The sequence below is a fragment of the Cervus elaphus genome, chromosome 6, assembly GCF_910594005.1.
Source record: "Cervus elaphus chromosome 6, mCerEla1.1, whole genome shotgun sequence".
NCBI classification, from domain to species: domain Eukaryota; kingdom Metazoa; phylum Chordata; class Mammalia; order Artiodactyla; family Cervidae; genus Cervus; species Cervus elaphus.
This window is the reverse complement of record NC_057820.1, coordinates 25,337,813-25,349,224: the sequence shown is the minus strand read 5'-3', so window position 1 is coordinate 25,349,224 and position 11,412 is coordinate 25,337,813. Positions and strand designations below refer to the sequence as shown.

Genomic DNA, 11,412 nt, shown 5'->3' with positions numbered 1-11,412 from the left:
TAAGGGGTAAAGCAAATATTTATAGCAACTTCAACTATTGTTTCAAATGAATTAAGCAAAAAACCCAAAACTAAAACAAAAAAACTTAACAGGTATCTAATCTTTGATGAGAAATTTACTGAATGCTTTGTTGGTGGCAAATACCATGCTAAGTGCTTAGTTCTCAAAACTCTCAAAACAATCAATGAGGTAGGTGGTATTTTATTTACGGAGAGAAGACTGACAGATAAGGGTTTTTATCAGATACTCAAGTATTTGTTGAGCACTTACACTTATTGGGCACTGAACTAGCACAGAGCACTCGCTGCCTTCTGTGGAGCCTATTTTCTAGTAGAACTTGCTAAGATCACATATATGTATCAGTATTCTAGATTTATACTTTATATGTTATGAGTTTGGACGGTTGAGTGTTCATCTCTGAAATGGCCCCATTCTCACTGTTGACAAAAATTTGAGACTCAAGAGCTAAAGTTCAAGCCCTGGTGACTTCTTCAAGAAGTTATCTTGAAGGTCACTCTACCCTTGTTGACAGCATCCAATCTTGTGAGGATCTGAGTTCCAAACTTACAGTAAGCAGAAAATATTCTCAATAGAAGGCTTATAATAAAAGGAATTATATGCTGTGAGAGTCCATTGGACAACAAGGAGATCAAACCAATTCTAAAGGAAATCAGTCCTGAATATTCATTGGAAGGACTGATGTGGAAGCTCCAACTTTGGCCACCTGATGCAAAAAACTGACTAATTGGAAATGACCCTGACGCTGGGAAAGATTGAAGGCAGGAGAAGGGGATGACAGGATGAGATGATTGGATGGCATCACTGACTTGATGGACAGGAATTTGAGTAAGCTCCAGGAGTTGGGGATGGACAGGGAAGCCTGGCGTGCTGCAGTCCATGGGGTTGCAAAGAGTTGGACACGATGGAACTGAACTGATACTATGGGATTAAAGAAATAAAAGTTAAAGCTATAACTTTTAAAGCTAGAAATTTAGCTGCCATACAAACTTCAGTTAAGAGTAGTAGAACAGAGGGGAGACTACAGAATGGACTCTGGCCTCTCAGCAGCTCAGAGGGGTGGAAAAGTCTAGGGGAAGGATGAAAGTACCCAGCATCATCACAATTCAAAGAGCAAAGCTACAGACCCGAGGCCGTTTTGAGTTTTATTTACTTCTTTCTGGGGCTAGACACATACACAGGGAGACAGCTGAAAAATGCAAAGAGGAAAGAGCAGCTTCAGGCCTGAAACATTCAAACATGCACTTCCTGTGAAACACTAAAGCTGCTGGGGGTTGATGGAGGGTTCCTTTCCCCAGGTCACTGCAAAGTAATCATTAATCATTGAGGTCTTGTAACTAATCCCCAGTGGTATGGGGTGTCTTAGGAAAAGTCACAAAGTTTCATTGAAGTAACAGGGAAGTTGAACTCAAAGTATACAGATGATGCTAGAAAAGGAATAAGAGAAGTGGTTTTACAAGCTGCTGAGTGGGCAGAAAATTGCCTTTTACTCTAGTTTGAAGCAATTTTTCCAACTATCACAATATTATCTAGGAAATTTGAGACAAAGGGCACCAAACCATTTCCAAATGCAGAAACTTGCAAACAGCTGACCATGGCTCTCGTGGCCCTTGGAATCTACTCAAGTATGCATAGGGGAGGGAGATCACACACACCACTCAGCACACAGAGTACCTATTTGACATTAGAAACCTTTTATTGAGACAAGGCCAACAGAGGGCTGGACATATTACAGGGTCAAGGAAGACTGAGGAAACTAATCTGACTTCTTTCTCCTCTGTGGAAGAGTGGGCAGCCCAAATAATGAACAGAAGCCACTCCGAGATTACTACTTATACGTAAGGCAATTTAAAAAATGAGATCTTAGCCAAAAAGTCTATACCTGGCATTAAAAAAAAAATTTACATCTTTTGGATGGATGGACTAAAAAGGCTAAACTGTCTACTCAAAATCTGTACAGCAGGAACCTGTTTTCAGCAGGTAAGCCTATTTACAAGTAAGATCCTCTTACTCTTGTAACATTGTCCTGTTTTAAGAAAATATATAATACCCATCCTCTGCAGAGTTAGTCCATAAGGCCTCTGTGACTCCACAGAAGTATAAAACTGTCTCTACTATAGAACTATTTATGTAGCAATGTAAATACATATAAACACACTTGCCCCTCGCCCCATCCTACAAACAGGTTATAAATATCTTGAATGAGAAGTTATGGCTCATTCATTTTTATATCTTCAGTGACAATTAAGAGGCAGTCTCTCTAACTCTTTCCCTATACATATGTATATAATTATTTTCTTGCATGTATACTAAATGAAAATGAGTTTATACCACGACTATTTACATTTCAAACATTCCCACCATTACCCATCTCTAAAATAAAAACACCAAAAGCTACCCAGTTTACTGTGGTTTTCACAACATAGTGCTTCTGGACTTTATATCACAAATATTCTTAATTTTCAAGTTTTCAGAGTAATAATACAAATTTAGCATTCTCCTTGGAATGGAAGACTTGCTTGGAAGTTACTTCATTCTTTTTCTCTTTTTCAAGAGTGCATCTCGTAATGCCAGCTGGAAGATAAAGAAAAAAATGAGGTAAACACGATCTAGAGAAGAAGACCACTGGGCCAATGTTCAAAGTGAACCTGTAAATACCCTCATAAAGTTTTACAGTTCCCAAAAGAAAATAAATGGAATATTAAGTAAAAGATTATGAAGAATAAACCTAAATTAAAAAAGAAGATAACCAAGGCCAATGTGTACCTTTTAAGTTTGTGATGAATATTATTCCATTAATTCCCCAAGCACCCATCACCTTTTGAGTCCTAGAAACTTTAAAGCATTTTGTGGGGGTGGAGGTTGCCTGGCTCTACATCTACATATTCAAACTTTTTGAATTTTATGATTTTAAGTTATTGACTTCTTGCCTTTAACTCAGCCTGGGTCTTAGTATGTCTGTGTAGACAGGCAGAATAACTGGGACACTTATGGTAGAAAAAAATTAACAAGTTTCTTTCAACCAACTTTCAACCAAGTTGCATGGCTAAGAAGGTATTTCTGAGTTAGCCATATATGTATTATTTTCATATCTGTAAAGTCAGTTTAAATATAGTATCCATTCATATTATTATATATTGATTAAATAAGTTCAAAACTGGAAAGCTGTGGAATAGTCATACATACGGTTAGGAACAATATATTAGCTAATAATATACCACCAATGCAATGGACATGAACTTGGGCAAACTTCAGGAGACGGTGAGGGACAGAGAGGCCTGGCATATTGCAGTCCATGGAGTCGTAAAGAGTTGGACATGACTGGGCGACTGAACAACAATCAGCTAACAATGTTACAGCTCAGGTTACATGGATTTAATTCCACTCACTAAACTCTGTAACAAAGCACAGGCTACTCTCACACATGCATCAGGTCCCTTCCTCGTTCACAGCCCGCCATCTAAACACACTGCAAGGTCCTCTCCTCTCCTCTTCTCTGTGCTTTACCTTCCTTCTCTGGTCTCGCCTCTTTTGGGAGATGCTCTATAACTGCACCATCCAATACAGTGGCCACTAGCTACACATGGCTGTTGGGCAATGAAACATGGCTAGTCCAAACAGTCCCTGGTTCAGTCCCCAGCTGAAGCAGCTCAGCTGGTAAAGAATCCACCTTCAGTGCAGGAGACCCTGGTTCAACTCCTGGGTCGGGAAGATTCCCTGAAGAAGGGATAGGCTACCCACTGCAGTATTCATGGGCTTCCCTGGTGGCTCAGACGGTAAAGAATCCACCTGCAATGCAGGAGACCTGGGTTTCATCCCTGGTTTGGGAAGATCCCCTGGGGGAGGGCATGGCAACCCACTCTGGAATTCTTGCCTGGAGAATCCCCATAGACAGAGGAGCCTGGCGGGCTACAGTCCATGGGGTCACAAAGAGGCAGACATGACTGAGCGACTGAACACAGCACAGAGCGCAAGTGTAAAACACACTGGGTTTCAATTAGCTCAAAAACAGAGTGTACAATAGCTCATTTAATAATTTTCATATTGATTACTCTGCTGGCCTAGAGGGAAGGACAGAATAGAGAAAATTAGGAACCCAGAGTCAAGCTTCATAATGAAGAGACCCTGAAGAAAACACAGGACAAGAAAACAAACACAGAAGTTCTGATCATGGCAAGAAAACCGGAGGAGGAAAAAGCATTCTTGAACCAACGTGTGCGCATGTCCAATGAACTCTTAACTTTCTCTTAAAAAATTATTTAAGACAAATATTTGATACTTCCAGAGGTGCTGATGGGAACAACGCAAGGCTTCTCTATCATGCCAAAAAAAAGCTGCTAAAAATAGAGGAAGTGGGGAAGGGAATGCTCCTAGCTAAGTGTAGCAAGATTATAAACATCTCAAAATAAGGCAAGGCCTGCCAACTATTTCCTCAACTGTAAAATCGTACAAGAGGCAAGGAAGGATAAACTAATGGATTTAATCAATTCAACCATGAATTTAAATGGAACTGGGAAAATTCAATTTAAAATCTTTTAAAGTTAATTAATTTCTGGCTGCACTGGGTCTTCGTCGCTGGTCATCTCTAGTTGCCCTGAGCAGGGACCACCCCCTAGTTGGGGGGCACGGGCTTCCCATCGCAGTGGCTTCTCTTGTTGTGGAGCACATTGTAGAGCACGTGGGCTCCGCAGTTGTGGCACACGGGCTTAGCCGCTCCTCAGCAAGTGTGATCTTCCTGGACCGGGGACTGAACCCCCGCCCCCAGCACTGGCAGGTGGATTCTTACCCACTGGACCACCAGGGAAGTCCGAGACTATTTAAAATCTTTAATGGCATCTTTCACTCAGCTTTCAACAACTTCTATTCAGAATATTGTCATTTTATTACTTATACAATGCTGCTAAACAGTTGCAGAGAAGGCAATGGCACCCCACTCCAGTACTCTTGCCTGGAAAATCCCATGGACGGAGGTGCCTGGTAGGCTACAGTCCAGAGGGTTGCAAAGAGTTGGATATGACTGAGCGACTTCACTTTCATGCATTGGAGAAGGAAATGGCAACCCACTCCAGTGTTCTTGCCTGGAGAATCCCAGGGACGGGGGAGCCTGGTGGCCTGCCGTCTATGGGGTCACACAGAGTCAGACATGACTGATGCGACTTAGCAGCAGTAGCAGCTAAACAGTTGAGAACTAGAAAGTTTAAATAGGTAGGTAGGCATTAAGGGGTACCTTAATTTAGTTCATTCTGACTCGGTTCCCACACAGACAGAGCCCTGCCCTAGAGAGCTGGCTCTCACATTCGGAACCGGGAGGCTCATAACTGGCTTGCAATTTAGGAACGCTGGTTCAGGATGTGGCACTGACATTTACTTAACCTGATTTCCTAGAGATTCTTCTGGGTACATTTAGATATATACTCTGGTACATTCCCAGTAGACAAGGATATAAAAACAAAAATCTGTTTTACTACAATAACAGGACTACTCGCCCAAGACAGAAAGTGGGTAAAATAAAATGCCAAAGGCCTCTAAGGGCACACAGAGGCAGGACCATGCCAGGGACAGACTGTTTAGTCTGCACTGCTCTCCTGAAGCTGTTTCTGAGACACTGTCATTGCTTAGTCGCTCAGTCTTGTTCCACGCTTTGCGACCCTGTGGACTGTAGTCTGCAAGGCTTTGTTCATGGAATTTCCCAGGCTAGAACACTGGAGTGCGTTGTCATTTCCTTCTGCCGGGGATCTTCTTTGACCCAGAGATCAAACACGCGTCTCCTGCATTGGCAGGCAGGTTCTTTACCACTGAGCCATCTGGGAAGCCCTTTCTGAGATATTACCACACATAATAATGCTTTTTGGAGAAAAGCACTAGGCATATAACAAATACTCAAAAAAACCCAAGGATCACACAGCTGAATCTCAACCAAGTTAGGTACAGGATTTATACGCCCTGACTGCTCTCCACCTCTCCATGCTCTCTAAGAATGCAGCCCATTAATCCTGAGACACACATTACACAAGGTCTTAGAGGGCACAGTTCCACCCACACGTAGAGAAGTCGCAGACCACCACCACCACTCTGCCTAGTCAAGCTTCCGATAGAACTCACCTGCTTTTCGCGGAAGGAACGCTTATTTTTTGACCGGACATTATGACTATACCGCATCATCATGAAGTTCTTCTGCTTTTTCTTCTCTTTATTGGTGGAACTGGAAAATGGATTCATTTTGGTTTTCTTCCTCACAAATTCTTTTCGGTCTGTTTTTCCAGCCTATTAGCACACACGCACAAAAAATACCATAGCAGGAGTTATCGTATCAACATACACATCTTCTCTGTGGCAGCTCCACTGCAAGCCAAGGACAGGAAGGTGGATGGAACCCAGTTCCTGCTCCCTGGTGACAGCTCAGTCCGGGGGAGACATGACTGTGATGTACTGTAATGGGGCTGGGGAGCACAGTGGAACAAATGGCTTCCAAGAGGTCAGAGCAGTCTCTGAGAAAGGGAGACCTCGTGAGCTGTTCATTGCAGGGTGAAGGCCTTTCTGGTGAGGAAAGGTGGGAAGGGTAGGGTATTTCAGGAAGTAGGAATAGTTTATGCACAGCTGTGGGGAAGAAACAAGGGTTTTCAAACTTATCTAAAGAGATGTCAGTACCAATGGAACAGAGGGTGATGTGGAGCGCGTTTTGAATGGTGTCTGAAACAATACAGGCAGAGAAAATGAAGCTGGAAAGGTAGGCAGGCTCCAACTGTCTCTGGCTTTTCTTTAATGACTATAAACATTCCACTGCTTTTCTCATAGCTTTGATAAATGGACTGGGCCTCCTTTAAACTGTGAAAATGTCCTGGTGCCTTTCTGTGCTCCACATCATGTCTTGGATGGCGGTTACATGACTATCAAGTTGCTAAAACTCACCTAACTTCCCATCTATGGCTTCTATTCTAATGACAGCTTTTCTGTGCCTATGCAAGTTCTGAGTCGTATTTCACTTCACTGTATCTGTCTGTTTAAAGACCCAGGCAATGACACGCCTCACTCACCATGGCAGTTGCTAGTCTTGTCTCCTTGTCAGACTTCGGCTTTTTATGAAGGCGTTCAATGTCCCGAAGAGAAAGTAACTCACCCCTGGGGTGAAGAGAAAAACCATAGTATCAAACAAGGATAGAATTCCTTTTCCTATAACTTTCATAATCACGTGAGCCGACTGAAGACCTGGTGCATGCGCCGTCTTACCTGCGCTCCTCATCGCTGTCTATTTCGATGTATTTCCTCTTCTGGGCTTTCCCAGGGGCAGCGTCGAGCTCTTTCCTCATTTGGGCCATTCGGATTTTCTGGAAGTCTTCCTGACTTAACACTCGGCTAGTGCTGACGGCCGCCGCCTTGGCCTTCCGCTCCTCCAGCGGCATGCTGTTCAGTTTCTCAGACTTGAGAGAACACAACACGGGCTTAAACGGCCATCAGCTCTGAGAGGGTAGCCCCTCAACACTCGGGAGAGGAACTTTTAGGACTTACGATCTCTTTCTGTTCTTCGTCAGAAGAATGGGGCACGTCAACCCATTCACCATCGGAATCTGCCTCGTCACTGAGACTGGCACTCTCCCAGCCATCTGCATGAAAAAGAGCGTGTCAGCAACCCCGCCCTCTGTTCAGCGCTCAGGGTACACTGCGGTAAATCAAGCAAAAGAAAACTTAGGTGATGAACCTCAAGTAGGTGCTCACCAAGAGTGGAGTAGTAGTATTGTTAAATAAGTCACATCAATTTAACTAAGTCAAGGAATGGAGAATAAACACTGATTAAGCATCCATCATGAGCCAAAATCTGACAATCTTTCTCTGACTGTCATGACTCAACAAAAGAGGAGTAGATTCTCAAGTTACATAACCTGCCCCAGGCCAAAAGACTGCTAGAAATGCAGTCTATGCCGAAATTAGGAAAATCACGTATGACTCCAGAGCCCGTGTTCTTTTCACCAATATACTGTACCTGTATATTTACAGTGACTGCATAAGAGTTATTTAACTTTTCTAAGCATGCTTAAATGTTTGAGAAATTAGTTAGAAACAAATCATTCAGAGAACCAAGGCAGAAAATTCTGGTTGTGCAAGAACCTTGTAGACATCTCATTAAAAAGGCATCAGAGTTCCTAATGGAGCTACCACAGAGAGTTTTCCCAGTCAAGGACACCTGCAGTTCCCTGGGGACACCCACATTCTGTAAGACAGCGTCCCAGCTCGTAGGCATGGCACACCACCACTCACGAGAAGGCCCCAACGCCATCTCCAGTCTCAGCTTTCTGTGCATCACCTTGTATCCTACATTCTAAAAGTTTCCTAAATCCTTCGCCTGCAAAGTCTCCACTATTCTACAACTGCTCGCTCAGCATTCAAAGTATGAGTCATGGCTCACCATTTTCTTGAAGCTTTTATTGAACCTCTGGGGCGTACCTGACCTCTCTCCAGCCCTTATACCTGACTCTAATCATAAATCCTGTTAATGCTTTATTAGCTGTTTATGAAAATTCTCTGACAATGGCTGGCTCATAGCTAATGTTTACGAAAGTTTTGTTGAAATAATGAGCAGACAGGAAGAAGATAGGACTCTAGTAACCAAAGGAATAAATGCTAATCTTGGAAATCAGAACAGGGTTCCTCAAGCATTCCTCAACAAGTTCAACAAGTTTTCTCCTTCAATAGGAGGACTGCTAGAGACTGTAATCCTCACCATTTTTTTCTAGGCAATAACAACAACAAAAACCCATTATCTTTCCCAAGTATCAAACAGCATGCCCTTGATAAGGGGCAGCCAATCTGAAGGACACAAAAAAGCATTTCCTACAATAGAATGTCAGTTCCCTCAGAGCAGGAACCACACCCATCAACGCCCATTAATACCTGCAATGCCCGCAGCAGTAGTTATTACTCAGTTAACATCAGCTGAATGAATGTCCAGACAGGATAAAGATTTCAAGGTCAATACAGATATAGCAGGAGTGATTCTGTCCTGAATAACGGTGCAATAAGAACAAACCTTCATCGCCTTCAGCATTTTCTTCTCCGTTTTCAACTTCCAGAATTTCTGCTCCTGGAATGTAATCTTTAGCATCCAGTTCTCCGTATTCTTGCACTCTTGCTTCTATGGAGGCTTCGGTAGGTTTACCCTAAAGGAAAGGAACTAGTTTTTTGCTTAGACAGCAAAACATTATTCATGAAAAGGATTCTCTAGGATTATGAACTCAGGAGAACCACAAAAAATGGAAGCAAATGAATGACAAAAACAGTTCACCAATGTCTTGGGTCAAAGTAAATTCCCTCTCAAAACTCTGCCCACTGTTTTCTTGCTTTCTTCTGAACTACCCCAGGAAACTTTGATATTTAAGTCTCGAGATTTCTGCTTCTGTTACATACATACATCTCATTTCCTCCCACCTCAACAGAGGTAGTATCTGATTAAGGAATAGCCTGTTCAATGCTGTCATCAGCTATAGATCTGAAAAGGTCTACAAGACTCATTCAGTATCAAAGAGCATATACCAACTATAAAATAGTTAAGGAACAGTATTCAACTTTATTCTGAGTTTAAAGAATAAAACTACGTGTATCACCAACACTCTGAATGGAAGCATCAGATATGTGCTCAGTTGCGCCCGACTCTTTGCAACCCCATCTAGTCTAGCACTGACAGCCTGACCCCCAGGTTCCTCTGTCCATGGGATTTCCCAGGCAAGAATACTGGAGTGGGCTGCCATTTCCTACTCCAAGCACCAGAAGTACTCAAACTCAAATTGTAGGGAATTACTCTCACTTTCTGAGACCAAATCCTTGATCAACATATGTACGCTTCACCTACCCGGAATTTTTTTTGTAACATCTGAGGATTCAGTGTTCGGAAGAGCTGAATCAAGGTTCTAGCAGACATCATCACATCTGGAAAATAACAGCTTTAACTAGAGACTTCAGAGCAAAGAGTCTATTGAGACAAAAATGAGACACTCTATACTCCTTCATCTACTGAGAATAACAGAGCACTTACTCTTATCTTTGTGTGTCTTATACTGAGCCAGGTCTTGCAGAAGTTCCTCAGTCATGGCCAGAGGACATCGAGCTGTTATCTCTTTTATAGCATTGATTCTAAAAAAGGAAAAAATGAAATAAAAAATAAATAAACAGGAGTTTCAGGTGATTCAACCCAAGAAAATTTTCTAAAAAGACTAAATCACAAGGAATATAAGGTCAGTTTTATAGGGCTGAGGTCTCTAAAACTGCAGCATGGTGGAATGTGGGCAGCCTCAGAGGGGTTTGATTCCACACAGTTTACTGCTATTTCCTCTATTAGAAGAATAAGCAACATTTTCACCTCTGTAAAATACAGGCATGCCTCAGACACAGTGCAGGTCTGGTTCCAGAATAATGCAATAAAGCAAGTCACACATATTTTTTGGTTTCCCAGTGTATACAAAAGTTATGTTTCAACTATACTGTAGTCTATTAAATGTGAACAGCATTATGTTTAAGAAAAAATGTACATACCCTTAATTAAAACATACTTTACTGCTAAAAATGCTAACCTTCATCTAAGCCTTCAGTGAGGCATAATCTTTACGCTGGTGGATTACCAAAACGTTACACACAGACATGGAGTGAGCAAATGTTGTTGGAAAGATGTCGCCATTAGACTTGCCCCACACAAAGTTGCCACAGACCTTCAATGTGTAAAGCAAAGGGCAATAAAAGGAGGTGGGCTTGTATATGTTGGCAGCATTTATTCGCCAACTCTAAGGGAAACTGTATTAGGTCAAGTAAAGTTTTTTTTTTTTTAATTGGAGGATAACTGCTTTACAATGTTTTGTTGGTTTCTACCGTACATCAACATGAATCAGTCACAATTACATATACATCCCCTCCCCTCCCCCCTATTCCACCCAAAAAGTTAGTCTCTAGGGCTGTTATCTCCCAGCAATGTTTTCCAAGTGAGATAAAAAGCAGTTGCTCAGCATACTACTTAGTTATCAGGACAGACTGGACATCCTAAACCAGTGCTCACACTTATTAAGTGTTTTTGAATTAATCAAAAAGGTCACTGAACTGCTCTAGGATTAAAGAATCATTTAATAATGAATCATTTGTTCCAGGGACGACAGGAATTCAGGGTAGCAGACAGGGGAAAAAATACTTAGACTGCACACAAGCATTCATTTGAAAGAGTAAAAAGCTAGTTAAAAAACAAAATGTTAATTAGAAGCACAGAAATCTTTTCTCTGGCTCAAAATTCTAACCAATAAATTAAAAAATTATCAAGAGAAGAAAAATACTGAGAAGGCTGAAGTATACTTTAAGTTTTTCTCAGAGGGCACATTTTAGCTGAAATTTCACATCCTGGTAATGGAAAGCAAAGCCAGTAGG

At 41.9% G+C, this 11,412-nt stretch overlaps 1 protein-coding gene across 2 annotated transcripts in view; it reads right to left on the bottom strand.

The window, feature by feature from the left end:
* Nucleotides 1-1,693: 1,693 nt before the first annotated feature.
* SDAD1 (SDA1 domain containing 1) overlaps nt 1,694-11,412 on the bottom strand; it is a 28,772-nt gene continuing 19,053 nt past the window's right edge. For both annotated transcript variants that reach the window (XM_043906435.1, XM_043906436.1), the window contains 8 exons: nt 10,043-10,140; nt 9,860-9,936; nt 9,041-9,170; nt 7,525-7,619; nt 7,246-7,436; nt 7,053-7,137; nt 6,121-6,282; nt 1,694-2,592 (listed from right to left, as the gene is read on the bottom strand). In XM_043906435.1, coding sequence (XP_043762370.1) covers nt 2,545-2,592; nt 6,121-6,282; nt 7,053-7,137; nt 7,246-7,436; nt 7,525-7,619; nt 9,041-9,170; nt 9,860-9,936; nt 10,043-10,140 — 886 coding nt within the window. In that variant the 3' untranslated portion in view covers nt 1,694-2,544. The remainder of the gene's footprint in view (nt 2,593-6,120; nt 6,283-7,052; nt 7,138-7,245; nt 7,437-7,524; nt 7,620-9,040; nt 9,171-9,859; nt 9,937-10,042; nt 10,141-11,412) is intronic.